This window comes from Heptranchias perlo, unplaced genomic scaffold (assembly GCF_035084215.1).
Source record: "Heptranchias perlo isolate sHepPer1 unplaced genomic scaffold, sHepPer1.hap1 HAP1_SCAFFOLD_324, whole genome shotgun sequence".
In the NCBI taxonomy this organism is placed as follows: domain Eukaryota; kingdom Metazoa; phylum Chordata; class Chondrichthyes; order Hexanchiformes; family Hexanchidae; genus Heptranchias; species Heptranchias perlo.
Window position 1 is genome coordinate 261,274 of NW_027139336.1, and position 19,204 is coordinate 280,477.

General features: G+C 53.0%; 1 protein-coding gene across 1 annotated transcript in view; it reads left to right on the top strand.

The window, feature by feature from the left end:
• The window catches only part of coq9 (coenzyme Q9 homolog (S. cerevisiae)), a 70,001-nt gene that overhangs the window by 46,723 nt on the left and 4,074 nt on the right, over nt 1-19,204 (top strand). Inside the window, 1 exon segment of the mRNA XM_067978595.1 lies at nt 707-862. Coding sequence (XP_067834696.1) covers nt 707-862 — 156 coding nt within the window.

The following is a 19,204-nucleotide window of genomic DNA, read 5'->3' on the forward strand; positions in this document are numbered from 1 at the left end:
GGTGCGAATGGCCTCCTTCGGTGCTGTAACCATTCTGTGATTCTATGGGATATCGAGAGCTTGCTGCCTGTTGTGATTGAGTTACCAGAAACCTTTTGGAATCGGAGGACAAGCAGCAAAGACTGAGCCTGTCCTGTGTCATATGTTAAACTTCATCCATCCCTCTGATAAGAAGTGTAGAGCCTGCCTTCAAAAACCCTCCACACCTGCCCTTTGTAATTTGTTCGGGGAATTCAAGTGTTTTTTATTTCCAGCCCTCTCTTGAAGGAGCTGAGCCTGGCTGGAGTCGAGTTCCACAGGTGCTCTCAGCCCTCCCAGACTGAACTCGGGTGCCTTATTCTTCATGTACGACAATGAATGTCACGAGGATATTCAGCCATGGAAGGTATCGCAGCTGGTCCTGGTCCTGTCCTCGCCCGAATTCCACACGTTCTCTTACGTGACTCACTGTGTAAGAACAGGAGGCGGAAACTCGGCTGATTTTGTCCCCCCTCTCAATCCGGGGGTGCACTGAGGGCGAGGGGGTCCCTGAGGGTGGGGGGGCACTGTTTGTTGGGGGGGTGGGGGGGGGTGGAGACCAGTCTCAATCAGCAGGGGTTGGAAGATGCAGCCTCAGGAGGACACGAACCGAAGTGAGAACGGGCCGTTCATTGCCTGCGATTGGCCAGTGACAGTAATGGCTGTTCTTTCTCGACCAACAATACAGTTGAACTGGTATACAAAGAGGGCCACTCTGGCTGGAATCTACAGCAGCACCGAGCTGGTGATGGTGCAGGACTCCTCTCCCGACCACGAGGACACCTGGACCTTTCTCGAACACCGCGTGAATGACGCCATCAATATAGCCCGCTCTGCCAAACAGGTGAGTGAGCCCCATGGACATGGTGTTTGCACAGCCTGACAGCGGTCTTGTGAGAACACAGTGACAGAGCCAGGGTTACCCAGAGGGTTCGACTCTGTCACTGCCCCCACCTCAAGCACTCACCCTCCGCTCGTCCACCCTCCGCTCGTACACCTGTAACACTCACTCACTCACCCTCCACTCGTACACCTGTAACACTCACTCACTCACCCTCCGCTCGTCCACCTTCCGCTCGTACACCTGTAACACTCACTCACTCACCCTCCACTCGTACACCTGTAACACTCACTCACTCACCCTCCGCTCGTCCACCCTCCGCTCGTACACCTGTAACACTCACTCACTCACCCTCCACTCGTACACCTGTAACACTCACTCACTCACCCTCCGCTCGTACACCCTCCACTCGTACACCTGTAACACTCACTCACTCACCCTCCGCTCGTACACCCTCCGCTCGTACACCTGTAACACTCACTCACTCACCCTCCGCTCGTCCACCCTCCGCTCGTACACCTGTAACACTCACTCACTCACCCTCCGCTCGTCCACCCTCCGCTCGTACACCTGTAACACTCACTCACTCACCCTCCGCTCGTCCACCCTCCGCTCGTACACCTGTAACACTCACTCACTCACCCTCCGCTCGTCCACCCTCCGCTCGTACACCTGTAACACTCACTCACTCACCTTCCGCTCGTACACCTGTAACACTCACTCACTCACCTTCCACTCGTACACCTGTAACACTCACTCACTCACCTTCCACTCGTACACCTGTAACACTCACTCACTCACCCTCCGCTCGTCCACCCTCCGCTCGTACACCTGTAACACTCACTCACTCACCCTCCGCTCGTCCACCCTCCGCTCGTACACCTGCAACACTCACTCACTCACCCTCCGCTCGTACACCTGTAACACTCACTCACTCACCCTCCACTCGTACACCTGCCACACTCACTCACTCACCTTCCACTCGTACACCTGTAACACTCACTCACTCACCCTCCACTCGTACACCTGTAACACTCACTCACCCTCCACTCGGACACCTGTAACACTCACTCACTCACTCACCCTCCGCTCGTACACCTGTAACACTCACTCACTCACCCTCCACTCGTACACCTGTAACACTCACTCACTCACCCTCCGCTCGTACACCTGTAACACTCACTCACTCACCCTCCACTCGTACACCTGTAACACTCACTCACTCACCTTCCACTCGTACACCTGTAACACTCACTCACTCACTCACCCTCCACTCGTACACCTGTAACACTCACTCACTCACCCTCCACTCGTACACCTGTAACACTCACTCACTCACCCTCCACTCGTACACCTGTAACACTCACTCACTCACTCACCCTCCATTCGTACACCTGTAACACTCACTCACTCACCCTCCGCTCGTACACCTGTAACACTCACTCACTCACCCTCCACTCGTACACCTGTAACACTCACTCACTCACCGTCCACTCGTACACCTGTAACACTCACTCACTCACTCACCTTCCACTCGTACACCTGTAACACTCACTCACTCACCCTCCACTCGTACACCTGTAACACTCACTCACTCACCCTCCACTCGTACACCTGTAACACTCACTCACTCACCCTCCACTCGTACACCTGTAACACTCACTCACTCACTCACCCTCCACTCGTACACCTGTAACACTCACTCACTCACTCACCCTCCACTCGTACACCTGTAACACTCACTCACTCACCCTCCACTCGTACACCTGTAACACTCACTCACTCACCCTCCACTCGTACACCTGTAACACTCACTCACTCACTCACCCTCCACTCGTACACCTGCAACACTCACTCACTCACCCTCCACTCGTACACCTGTAACACTGACTCACTCACTCACCCTCCACTCGTACACCTGTAACACTCACTCCCTCACCTTCCACTCGTACACCTGTAACACTCACTCACTCACCCTCCACTCGTACACCTGTAACACTCACTCACTCACCTTCCACTCGTACACCTGAAACACTCACTCACTCACCCTCCACTCGTACACCTGAAACACTCACTCACTCACCCTCCACTCGTACACCTGTAACACTCACTCACTCACCTTCCACTCGTACACCTGTAACACTCACTCACTCACTCACCCTCCACTCGTACACCTGTAACACTCACTCACTCACCCTCCACTCGTACACCTGTAACACTCACTCACTCACCTTCCACTCGTACACCTGTAACACTCACTCACCCTCCACTCGTACACCTGTAACACTCACTCACTCACCTTCCACTCGTACACCTGAAACACTCACTCACTCACCCTCCACTCGTACACCTGTAACACTCACTCACTCACCCTCCACTCGTACACCTGTAACACTCACTCACTCACCCTCCACTCGTACACCTGTAACACTCACTCACTCACCCTCCACTCGTACACCTGGAACACTCACTCACTCACCTTCCACTCGTACACCTGAAACACTCACTCACTCACCCTCCACTCGTACACCTGTAACACTCACTCACTCACCCTCCACTCGTACACCTGGAACACTCACTCACTCACCTTCCACTCGTACACCTGAAACACTCACTCACTCACCCTCCACTCGTACACCTGGAAAACTCACTCACTCACCATCCGCTCGCACACCTGAAACACTCACTCACTCACCTTCCGCTCGTACACCTGTAACACTCACTCACTCACCTTCCTCTCGTACACCTGTAACACTCACTCACTCACCCTCCGCTCGTACACCTGTAACACTCACTCACTCACTCACCCTCCACTCGTACACCTGTAACACTCACTCACTTACTCACCTTCCGCTCGTACACCTGTAACACTCGCTCACTCACTCACCCTCCACTCGTACACCTGAAACACTCACTCACTCAACCTCCACTCGTACACCTGAAACACTCACTCACTCACCCTCCACTCGTACACCTGTAACACTCACTCACTCACTCACCTTCCGCTCGTATACCTGTAACACTCACTCACTCACTCACCCTCCGCTCGTACACCTGTAACACTCACTCACTCACCCTCCGCTCGTACACCTGTAACACTCACTCACTCACTCACCCTCCACTCGTACACCTGTAACACTCACTCACTCACCCTCCACTCGTACACCTGAAACACTCACTCACTCACTCACCTTCCAATCGTACACCTGTAACACTCACTCACTCACCCTCCACTCGTACACCTGTAACACTCACTCACTCACCCTCCACTCGTACACTTGTAACACTCACTCACTCACCTTCCACTCGTACACCTGTAACACTCACTCACTCACCCTCCACTCGTACACCTGTAACACTCACTCACTCACTCACCTTCCACTCGTACACCTGTAACACTCACTCACTCACTCACCTTCCACTCGGACACCTGTAACACTCACTCACTCACCTTCCACTCGTACACCTGTAACACTCACTCACTCACCTTCCACTCGTACACCTGTAACACTCACTCACTCACCCTCTACTCGTACACTTGTAACACTCACTCACTCACTCACCCTCCGCTCGTACACCTGTAACACTCACTCACTCACCTTCCACTCGTACACCTGTAACACTCACTCACTCACCTTCCACTCGTACACCTGTAACACTCACTCACTCACTCACCCTCCGCTCGTACACCTGTAACACTCACTCACTCACCTTCCACTCGTACACCTGTAACACTCACTCACTCACTCACCCTCCACTCGTACACCTGTAACACTCACTCACTCACTCACCTTCCACTTGTACACCTGTAACACTCACTCACTCACTCACCCTCCACTCGTACACCTGTTACACTCACTCACTCACTCACCTTCCGCTCGTACACCTGTAACACTCACTCACCCTCCACTCGTACACCTGTAACACTCACTCACTCACCCTCCGCTCGTACACCTGTAACACTCACTCACTCACCCTCCACTCGTACACCTGTAACACTCACTCACTCACCTTCCACTCGTACACCTGTAACACTCACTCACTCACCCTCCACTCGTACACCTGTAACACTCACTCACTCACCCTCCCCTCGTACACCTGTAACACTCACTCACTCACCCTCCACTCGTACACCTGTAACACTCACTCACTCACCCTCCACTCGTACACCTGTAACACTCATTCACTCACCCTCCACTCATACACCTGTAACACTCACTCACTCACCCTCCCCTCGTACACCTGTAACACTCACTCACTCACCCTCCCCTCGTACACCTGTAACACTCACTCACTCACCTTCCACTCGTACACCTGTAACACTCACTCACTCACCCTCCACTCGTACACCTGTAACACTCACTCACCTTCCACTCGTACACCTGTAACACTCATTCACTCACCCTCCACTCGCACACCTGTAACACTCACTCACTCACTCACCCTCCACTCGTACACCTGTAACACTCACACACTCACTCACTCACCTTCCACTCGTACACCTGTAACACTCACACACTCACTCACTCACCTTCCACTCGTACACCTGTAACACTCACTCACTCACCCTCCGCTCGTACACCTGTAACACTCACTCACCCTCCGCTCGTACACCTGTAACACTCACTCACTCACCCTCCACTCGTACACCTGTAACACTCACTCACTCACCTTCCACTCGTACACCTGTAACACTCACTCACCCACCACTCGTACACCTGTAACACTCACTCACTCACCCTCCACTCGTACACCTGTAACACTCACTCACTCACCTTCCACTCGTACACCTGGAACACTCATTCACTCACCTTCCACTCGTACACCTGTAACACTCACTCACTCACCCTCCACTCGTACACCTGTAATACTCACTCACTCACCTTCCACTCGTACACCTGTAACACTCACTCACTCACTCACCTTCCACTCGTACACCTGGAACACTCACTCACTCACCCTCCACTCGTACACCTGTAACACTCACTCACTCACTCACCCTCCACTCGTACACCTGTAACACTCACTCACTCACCTTCCACTCGGACACCTGTAACACTCACTCACTCACCTTCCACTCGTACACCTGTAACACTCACTCACTCACCCTCCGCTCGTACACCTGTAACACTCACTCACTCACCCTCCACTCGTACACCTGTAACACTCACTCACTCACCCTCCACTCGTACACCTGTAACACTCACTCACTCACCTTCCACTCGTACACCTGGAACACTCATTCACTCACCTTCTACTCGTACACCTGTAACACTCACTCACTCACCCTCCACTCGTACACCTGTAATACTCACTCACTCACCTTCCACTCGTACACCTGTAACACTCACTCACTCACTCACCTTCCACTCGTACACCTGTAACACTCACTCACTCACCCTCCACTCGGACACCTGTAACACTCACTCACTCACCCTCCACTCGTACACCTGTTACACTCACTCACTCACCTTCCACTCGGACACCTGGAACACTCACTCACTCACCTTCCACTCGTACACCTGTAACACTCACTCACTCACCTTCCACTCGGACACCTGTAACACTCACTCACTCACTCACCCTCCACTCGTACACCTGTAACACTCACTCACTCACCTTCCACTCGGACACCTGTAACACTCACTCACTCACCTTCCACTCGTACACCTGTAACACTCACTCACTCACCCTCCGCTCGTACACCTGTAACACTCACTCACTCACTCATCTTCCACTCGTACACCTGTAACACTCACTCACTCACCCTCCACTCGTACACCTGTAACACTCACGCACTCACTCACTCACCTTCCACTCGTACACCTGTAACACTCACTCACTCACCCTCCACTCGTACACCTGTAACACTCACTCACTCACTCACCCTCCACTCGTACACCTGTAACACTCACTCACTCACCTTCCACTCGTACACCTGTAACACTCACTCACTCACTCACCTTCCACTCGTACACCTGTAACACTCACTCACTCACTCACCTTCCACTCGTACACCTGTAACACTCACTCACTCACTCACCCTCCACTCGTACACCTGTAACACTCACTCACTCACCCTCCACTCGTACACCTGTAACACTCACTCACTCACTCACCTTCCACTCGTACACCTGTAACACTCACTCACTCACCTTCCACTCGTACACCTGTAACACTCACTCACTCACTCACCTTCCACTCGTACACCTGTAACACTCACTCACTCACTCACCCTCCACTCGTACACCTGTAACACTCACTCACTCACTCACCTTCCACTCGTACACCTGTAACTCTCACTCACTCACCCTCCACTCGTACACCTGTAACACTCACTCACTCACCTTCCACTCGTACACCTGTAACACTCACTCACTCACCCTCCACTCGTACACCTGTAACACTCACTCACTCACTCACCTTCCACTCGTACACCTGTAACACTCACTTACTCGCCCTCCACTCGTACACCTGTAACACTCACTCACTCACCCTCCACTCGTACACCTGTAACACTCACTCACTCACTCACCCTCCACTCGTACACCTGTAACACTCACTCACTCACCCTCCACTCGTACACCTGTAACACTCACTCACTCACCCTCCACTCGTACACCTGTAACACTCACTCACTCACTCACCTTCCACTCGTACACCTGTAACACTCACTCACTCACCCTCCACTCGTACACCTGTAACACGCACTCACTCACTCACCTTCCACTCGTACACCTGTAACACTCACTCACTCACCCTCCACTCGTACACCTGCAACACTCATTCACTCACCTTCCGCTCGTACACCTGTAACACTCACTCACTCACTCACCCTCCACTCGTACACCTGTAACACTCACTCACTGACTCACCTTCCACTCGTACACCTGTAACACTCACTCACTCACCCTCCGCTCGTACACCTGCAACACTCACTCACTCACCCTCCACTCGTACACCTGTAACACTCACTCACTCACTCACCTTCCACTCGTACACCTGTAACACTCACTCACTCACCTTCCACTCGTACACCTGTAACACTCACTCACTCACCTTCCACTCGTACACCTGCAACACTCACTCACTCACCCTCCACTCGTACACCTGTAACACTCACTCACTCACCCTCCACTCGTACACCTGCAACACTCACTCACTCACCCTCCACTCGTACACCTGTAACACTCACTCACTCACCCTCCACTCGTACACCTGTAACACTCACTCACTCACCCTCCACTCGTACACCTGTAACACTCAGTCACTCACCCTCCACTCGTACACCTGTAACACTCACTCACTCACCCTCCACTCGTACACCTGTAACACTCACTCACTCACTCACTCACCTTCCGCTCGTACACCTGTAACACTCACTCACTCACCCTCCACTCGTACACCTGCAACACTCACTCACTCACCCTCCACTCGTACACCTGTAACAGTCACTCACCCTCCACTCGTACACCTGTAACACTCACTCACTCACCCTCCACTCGTACACCTGTAACACTCACTCACCCTCCACTCGCACACCTGTAACACTCACTCACCCTCCACTCGTACACCTGTAACACTCACTCACTCACTCACCTTCCACTCGTACACCTGTAACACTCACTCACTCACCCTCCACTCGTACACCTGTAACACTCACTCACTCACCCTCCACTCGGACACCTGTAACACTCACTCACTCACACCTTCCACTCGTACACCTGTAACACTCACTCACTCACCCTCCACTCGTACACCTGCAACACTCACTCACTCACCCTCCACTCGTACACCTGCAACACTCACTCACTCACCCTCCACTCGTACACCGGTAACACTCACTCACTCACTCATCCTCCACTCGTACACCTGTAACACTCACTCACTCACCCTCCACTCGTACACCTGTAACACTCACTCACTCACTCACCCTCCCCTCGTACACCTGTAACACTCACTCACTCACCCTCCACTCGTACACCTGTAACACTCACTCACTCACTCACCCTCCGCTCGTACACCTGTAACACTCACTCACTCACCCTCCACTCGTACACCTGTAACACTCACTCACTCACCCTCCGCTCGTACACCTGTAACACTCACTCACTCACTCACCCTCCCCTCGTACACCTGTAACACTCACTCACTCACTCACCCTCCGCTCATACACCTGTAACACTCACTCACTCACCCTCCGCTCGTGCACCTGTAACACTCACTCACTCACCCTCCGCTCGTACACCTGTAACACTCACTCACTCACCCTCCACTCGTGCACCTGTAACACTCACTCACTCACCCTCCGCTCGTACACCTGTAACACTCACTCACTCACCCTCCACTTGTACACCTGTAACACTCACTCACTCACCCTCCACTCGTACACCTGTAACACTCACTCACTCACCCTCCGCTCGTACACCTGCAACACTCACTCACTCACCCTCCGCTCGTACACCTGTAACACTCACTCACTCACTCACCTTCCACTCGTACACCTGCAACACTCACTCACTCACCTTCCACTCGTACACCTGTAACACTCACTCACTCACATTCCACTCGTACACCTGTAACACTCACTCACTCACCCTCCACTCGTACACCTGCAACACTCACTCACTCACCCTCCACTCGTACACCTGTCACACTCACTCACTCACCCTCCACTCGTACACCTGGAACACTCACTCACTCACCCTCCACTCGTACACCTGTAACACTCACTCACTCACCCTCCACTCGTACACCTGTAACACTCACTCACCCTCCACTCGTACACCTGTAACACTCACTCACTCACTCACCTTCCGCTCGTACACCTGTAACACTCACTCACTCACCCTCCACTCGTACACCTGCAACACTCACTCACTCACCCTCCACTCGTACACCTGTAACACTCACTCACCCTCCACTCGTACACCTGTAACACTCACTCACTCTCCCTCCACTCGTACACCTGCAACACTCACTCACCCTCCACTCGTACACCTGTAACACTCACTCACTCACCCTCCACTCGCACACCTGTAACACTCACTCACCCTCCACTCGTACACCTGTAACACTCACTCACTCACTCACCTTCCACTCGTACACCTGTAACACTCACTCACTCACCCTCCACTCGGACACCTGTAACACTCACTCACTCACACCTTCCACTCGTACACCTGTAACACTCACTCACTCACCCTCCACTCGGACACCTGTAACACTCACTCACTCACACCTTCCACTCGTACACCTGTAACACTCACTCACTCACCCTCCACTCGTACACCTGTAACACTCACTCACTCACCTTCCACTCGTACACCTGCAACACTCACTCACTCACCCTCCACTCGTACACATGTAACACTCACTCACTCACCCTCCACTCGTACACCGGTAACACTCACTCACTCACCCTACACTCGTACACCTGTAACACTCACTCACTCACCTTCCACTCGTACACCTGTCACACTCACTCACTCACTCACCTTCCACTCGTACACCTGTAACACTCACTCACTCACTCACCCTCCACTCGTACACCTGTAACACTCGCTCACTCACCCTCCACTCGTACACCTGTAACACTCACTCACTCACTCACCTTCCACTCGTACACCTGTAACACTCATTCACTCACCCTCCACTCGTACACCTGTAACACTCACTCACTCACCCTCCACTCGTACACCTGTAACACTCACTCACTCACTCACCTTCCACTCGTACACCTGTAACACTCACTCACTCACCCTCCACTCGTACACCTGTAACACTCACTCACTCACCTTCCACTCGTACACCTGTAACACTCACTCACTCACCTTCCACTCGTACACCTGTAACACTCACTCACTCACTCACCTTCCACTCGTACACCTGTAACACTCACTCACTCACTCACCTTCCACTCGTACACCTGTAACACTCACTCACTCGCCCTCCACTCGTACACCTGTAACACTCACTCACTCACTCACCCTCCACTCGTACACCTGTAACACTCACTCACTCACTCACCTTCCACTCGTACACCTGTAACACTCACTCACTCACCCTCCACTCGTACACCTGTAACACTCACTCACTCACCCTCCACTCGTACACCTGTAACACTCACTCACTCACTCACCTTCCACTCGTACACCTGTAACACTCACTCACTCACCCTCCACTCGTACACCTGTAACACTCATTCACTCACCTTCCGCTCGTACACCTGTAACACTCACTCACTCACCCTCCACTCGTACACCTGTAACACTCACTCACTCACCCTCCACTCGTACACCTGTAACACTCACTCACTCACTCACCCTCCGCTCGTACACCTGTAACACTCACTCACTCACTCACCCTCCCCTCGTACACCTGTAACACTCACTCACTCACTCACCCTCCGCTCATACACCTGTAACACTCACTCACTCACCCTCCACTCGTGCACCTGTAACACTCACTCACTCACCCTCCGCTCGTACACCTGTAACACTCACTCACTCACCCTCCACTCGTGCACCTGTAACACTCACTCACTCACCCTCCGCTCGTACACCTGTAACACTCACTCACTCACCCTCCACTCGGACACCTGTAACACTCACTCACTCACCCTCCACTCGTACACCTGTAACACTCACTCACTCACCCTCCGCTCGTACACCTGCAACACTCACTCACTCACCCTCCGCTCGTACACCTGTAACACTCACTCACTCACTCACCTGCCACTCGTACACCTGTAACACTCACTCACTCACCTTCCACTCGTACACCTGTAACACTCACTCACTCACCCTCCACTCGTACACCTGCAACACTCACTCACTCACCCTCCACTCGTACACCTGTCACACTCACTCACTCACCCTCCACTCGTACACCTGGAACACTCACTCACTCACCCTCCACTCGTACACCTGTAACACTCACTCACTCACCCTCCACTCGTACACCTGTAACACTCACTCACTCACCCTCCACTCGTACACCTGTAACACTCACTCACTCACTCACCTTCCGCTCGTACACCTGTAACACTCACTCACTCACCCTCCACTCGTACACCTGCAACACTCACTCACTCACCCTCCACTCGTACACCTGTAACACTCACTCACCCTCCACTCGTACACCTGTAACACTCACTCACTCACCCTCCACTCGCACACCTGTAACACTCACTCACCCTCCACTCGTACACCTGTAACACTCACTCACTCACTCACCTTCCACTCGTACACCTGTAACACTCACTCACTCACCCTCCACTCGGACACCTGTAACACTCACTCACTCACACCTTCCATTCGTACACCTGTAACACTCACTCACTCACCCTCCACTCGGACACCTGTAACACTCACTCACTCACACCTTCCACTCGTACACCTGTAACACTCACTCACTCACCCTCCACTCGTACACCTGTAACACTCACTCACTCACCTTCCACTCGTACACCTGTAACACTCACTCACTCACCCTCCACTCGTACACCTGTAACACTCACTCACTCACCCTCCACTCGTACACCGGTAACACTAACTCACTCACCCTCCACTCGTACACCTGTAACACTCACTCACTCACCTTCCACTCGTACACCTGTAACACTCACTCACTCACTCACCTTCCACTCGTACACCTGTAACACTCACTCACTCACTCACCCTCCACTCGTACACCTGTAACACTCACTCACTCACCCTCCACTCGTACACCTGTAACACTCACTCACTCACCCTCCACTCGTACACCTGTAACACTCACTCACTCACTCACCTTCCACTCGTACACCTGTAACACTCACTCACTCACCCTCCACTCGTACACCTGTAACACTCACTCACTCACCTTCCACTCGTACACCTGTAACACTCACTCACTCACCTTCCACTCGTACACCTGTTACACTCACTCACTCACTCACCTTCCACTCGTACACCTGTAACACTCACTCACTCGCCCTCCACTCGTACACCTGTAACACTCACTCACTCACTCACCCTCCACTCGTACACCTGTAACACTCACTCACTCACTCACCTTCCACTCGTACACCTGTAACACTCACTCACTCACCCTCCACTCGTACACCTGTAACACTCACTCACTCACCCTCCACTCGTACACCTGTAACACTCACTCACTCACTCACCTTCCACTCGTACACCTGTAACACTCACTCACTCACCCTCCACTCGTACACCTGTAACACGCACTCACTCACTCACCTTCCACTCGTACACCTGTAACACTCACTCACCCTCCACTCGTACACCTGTAACACTCATTCACTCACCTTCCGCTCGTACACCTGTAACACTCACTCACTCACCCTCCACTCGTACACCTGTAACACTCACTCACTCACTCACCCTCCACTCGTACACCTGTAACACTCACTCACTCACTCACCTTCCACTCGTACACCTGTAACACTCACTCACTCACCCTCCGCTCGTACACCTGCAACACTCACTCACTCACCCTCCACTCGTACACCTGTAACACTCACTCACTCACTCACCTTCCACTCGTACACCTGTAACACTCACTCACTCACTCACCTTCCACTCGTAGACCTGTAACACTCACTCACTCACCTTCCACTCGTACACCTGTAACACTCACTCACTCACCTTCCACTCGTACACCTGTAACACTCACTCACTCACCCTCCACTCGTACACCTGCAACACTCACTCACTCACCCTCCACTCGTACACCTGTAACACTCACTCACTCACCCTCCACTCGTACACCTGTAACACTCACTCACTCACCCTCCACTCGTACACCTGTAACACTCACTCACTCACCCTCCACTCGTACACCTGAAACACTCACTCACTCACCCTCCACTCGTACACCTGTAACACTCACTCACTCACTCACCTTCCGCTCGTACACCTGTAACACTCACTCACTCACCCTCCACTCGTACACCTGCAACACTCACTCACTCACCCTCCACTCGTACACCTGTAACACTCACTCACCCTCCACTCGTACACCTGTAACACTCACTCACTCACCCTCCACTCGTACACCTGTAACACTCACTCACCCTCCACTCGTACACCTGTAACACTCACTCACTCACCCTCCACTCGCACACCTGTAACACTCACTCACCCTCCACTCGTACACCTGTAACACTCACTCACTCACTCACCTTCCACTCGTACACCTGTAACACTCACTCACTCACCCTCCACTCGGACACCTGTAACACTCACTCACTCACACCTTCCACTCGTACACCTGTAACACTCACTCACTCACCCTCCACTCGGACACCTGTAACACTCACTCACTCACACCTTCCACTCGTACACCTGTAACACTCACTCACTCACCCTCCACTCGGACACCTGTAACACTCACTCACTCACCTTCCACTCGTACACCTGCAACACTCACTCACTCACCCTCCACTCGTACACCTGTAACACTCACTCACTCACCCTCCACTCGTACACCGGTAACACTCACTCACTCACCCTCCACTCGTACACCTGTAACACTCACTCACTCACCTTCCACTCGTACACCTGTAACACTCACTCACTCACCCTCCACTCGTACACCTGTAACACTCACTCACTCACCCTCCACTCGTACACCTGTAACACTCACTCACTCACCCTCCACTCGTACACCTGGAACACTCACTCACTCACTCACCCTCCGCTCGTACACCTGTAACACTCACTCACTCACTCACCCTCCCCTCGTACACCTGTAACACTCACTCACTCACCCTCCACTCGTACACCTGTAACACTCACTCACTCACTCACCCTCCGCTCGTACACCTGTTACACTCACTCACTCACCCTCCACTCGTACACCTGTAACACTCACTCACTCACTCACCCTCCGCTCGTACACCTGTAACACTCACTCACTCACTCACCCTCCCCTCGTACACCTGTAACACTCACTCACTCACCCTCCACTCGTACACCTGTAACACTCACTCACTCACTCACCCTCCGCTCGTACACCTGTAACACTCACTCACTCACCCTCCACTCGTGCACCTGTAACACTCACTCACTCACCCTCCGCTCGTACACCTGTAACACTCACTCACTCACCCTCCACTCGTGCACCTGTAACACTCACTCACTCACCCTCCGCTCGTACACCTGTAACACTCACTCACTCACCCTCCACTCGTACACCTGTAACACTCACTCACTCACCCTCCACTCGTACACCTGTAACACTCACTCACTCACCCTCCGCTCGTACACCTGCAACACTCACTCACTCACCCTCCACTCGTACACCTGTAACACTCACTCACTCACTCACCTTCCACTCGTACACCTGTAACACTCACTCACTCACCTTCCACTCGAACACCTGTAACACTCACTCACTCACCTTCCACTCGTACACCTGTAACACTCACTCACTCACCCTCCACTCGTACACCTGCAACACTCACTCACTCACCCTCCACTCGTACACCTGTAACACTCACTCACTCACCCTCCACTCGTACACCTGTAACACTCACTCACTCACCCTCCACTCGTACACCTGTAACACTCACTCACTCACCCTCCACTCGTACACCTGTAACACTCACTCACTCACCCTCCACTCGTACACCTGTAACACTCACTCACTCACCCTCCACTCGTACACCTGTAACACTCACTCACTCACTCACCTTCCGCTCGTACACCTGTAACACTCACTCACTCACCCTCCACTCGTACACCTGTAACACTCACTCACTCACCCTCCACTCGTACACCTGCAACACTCACTCACTCACCCTCCACTCGTACACCTGTAACACTCACTCACCCTCCACTCGTACACCTGTAACACTCACTCACTCACCCTCCACTCGTACACCTGTAACACTCACTCACCCTCCACTCGTACACCTGTAACACTCACTCACTCACCCTCCACTCGTACACCTGTAACACTCACTCACTCACTCACCTTCCACTCGTACACCTGTAACACTCACTCACTCACCCTCCACTCGGACACCTGTAACACTCACTCACTCACACCTTCCACTCGTACACCTGTAACACTCACTCACTCACTCACCCTCCACTCGTACACCTGTAACACTCACTCACTCACCCTCCACTCGTACACCGGTAACACTCACTCACTCACCCTCCACTCGTACACCTGTAACACTCACTCACTCACCTTCCACTCGTACACCTGTAACACTCACTCACTCACCCTCCACTCGTACACCTGTAACACTCACTCACTCACCCTCCACTCGTACACCTGTAACACTCACTCACTCACCCTCCACTCGTACACCTGTAACACTCACTCACTCACTCATCCTCCACTCGTACACCTGTAACACTCACTCACTCACCCTCCACTCGTACACCTGTAACACTCACTCACTCACTCACCCTCCGCTCGTACACCTGTAACACTCACTCACTCACTCACCCTCCCCTCGTACACCTGTAACACTCACTCACTCACCCTCCACTCGTACACCTGTAACACTCACTCACTCACTCACCCTCCGCTCGTACACCTGTAACACTCACTCACTCACCCTCCACTTGTACACCTGTAACACTCACTCACTCACTCACCCTCCGCTCGTACACCAGTAACACTCACTCACTCACCCTCCCCTCGTACACCTGTAACACTCACTCACTCACCCTCCACTCGTACACCTGTAACACTCACTCACTCACTCACCCTCCGCTCGTACACCTGTAACACTCACTCACTCACCCTCCACTCGTGCACCTGTAACACTCACGCACTCACCCTCCGCTCGTACACCTGTAACACTCACTCACTCACCCTCCACTCGTACACCTGTCACACTCACTCACTCACCCTCCACTCGTACACCTGTAACACTCACTCACTCACTCACCTTCCACTCGTACACCTGTAACACTCACTCACTCACCTTCCACTCGAACACCTGTAACACTCACTCACTCACCTTCCACTCGTACACCTGTAACACTCACTCACTCACCCTCCACTCGTACACCTGCAACACTCACTCACTCACCCTCCACTCGTACACCTGTAACACTCACTCACTCACCCTCCACTCGTACACCTGTAACACTCACTCACTCACCCTCCACTCGTACACCTGTAACACTCACTCACTCACCCTCCACTCGTACACCTGTAACACTCACTCACTCACCCTCCACTCGTACACCTGTAACACTCACTCACTCACCCTCCACTCGTACACCTGTAACACTCACTCACTCACTCACCTTCCGCTCGTACACCTGTAACACTCACTCACTCACCCTCCACTCGTACACCTGTAACACTCACTCACTCACCCTCCACTCGTACACCTGCAACACTCACTCACTCACCCTCCACTCGTACACCTGTAACACTCACTCACCCTCCACTCGTACACCTGTAACACTCACTCACTCACCCTCCACTCGTACACCTGTAACACTCACTCACCCTCCACTCGTACACCTGTAACACTCACTCACTCACCCTCCACTCGTACACCTGTAACACTCACTCACTCACTCACCTTCCACTCGTACACCTGTAACACTCACTCACTCACCCTCCACTCGGACACCTGTAACACTCACTCACTCACACCTTCCACTCGTACACCTGTAACACTCACTCACTCACCCTCCACTCGTACACCTGTAACACTCACTCACTCACCCTCCACTCGTACACCGGTAACACTCACTCACTCACCCTCCACTCGTACACCTGTAACACTCACTCACTCACCTTCCACTCGTACACCTGTAACACTCACTCACTCACCCTCCACTCGTACACCTGTAACACTCACTCACTCACCCTCCACTCGTACACCTGTAACACTCACTCACTCACCCTCCACTCGTACACCTGTAACACTCACTCACTCACTCATCCTCCACTCGTACACCTGTAACACTCACTCACTCACCCTCCACTCGTACACCTGTAACACTCACTCACTCACTCACCCTCCGCTCGTACACCTGTAACACTCACTCACTCACTCACCCTCCCCTCGTACACCTGTAACACTCACTCACTCACCCTCCACTCGTACACCTGTAACACTCACTCACTCACTCACCCTCCGCTCGTACACCTGTAACACTCACTCACTCACCCTCCACTTGTACACCTGTAACACTCACTCACTCACTCACCCTCCGCTCGTACACCAGTAACACTCACTCACTCACTCACCCTCCCCTCGTACACCTGTAACACTCACTCACTCACCCTCCACTCGTACACCTGTAACACTCACTCACTCACTCACCCTCCGCTCGTACACCTGTAACACTCACTCACTCACCCTCCACTCGTGCACCTGTAACACTCACGCACTCACCCTCCGCTCGTACACCTGTAACACTCACTCACTCACCCTCCACTCGTACACCTGTCACACTCACTCACTCACCCTCCACTCGTACACCTGTAACACTCACTCACTCACTCACCCTCCCCTCGTACACCTGCAACACTCACTCACTCACCCTCCACTCGTACACCTGTAACACTCACTCACTCACTCACCTTCCACTCGTACACCTGTAACACTCACTCACTCACTCACCTTCCACTCGTACACCTGTAACACTCACTCACTCACCTTCCACTCGTACACCTGTAACACTCACTCACTCACCTTCCACTCGTACACCTGTAACACTCACTCACTCACTCACCCTCCGCTCGTACACCTGTAACACTCACTCACTCACCCTCCGCTCGTACACCTGTAACACTCACTCACTCACCCTCCACTCGTACACCTGTAACACTCACTCACTCACCCTCCACTCGTACACCTGTAACACTCACTCACTCACCCTCCACTCGTACACCTGTAACACTCACTCACTCACCCTCCACTCGTACACCTGTAACACTCACTCACTCACCCTCCACTCGTACACCTGTAACACTCACTCACTCGTACACCTGTAACACTCACTCACTCACCCTCCACTCGTACACCTGTAACACTCACTCACTCACCCTCCACTGTACACCTGCAACACTCACTCACTCACCCTCCACTCGTACACCTGTAACACTCACTCACTCACTCACCCTCCGCTCGTACTCCTGTAACACTCACTCACTCACCCTCCACTTGTACACCTGTAACACTCACTCACTCACTCACCCTCCGCTCGTACACCTGTAACACTCACTCACTCACTCACCCTCCCCTCGTACACCTGTAACACTCACTCACTCACCCTCCACTCGTACACCTGTAACACTCACTCACTCACTCACCCTCCGCTCGTACACCTGTAACACTCACTCACTCAC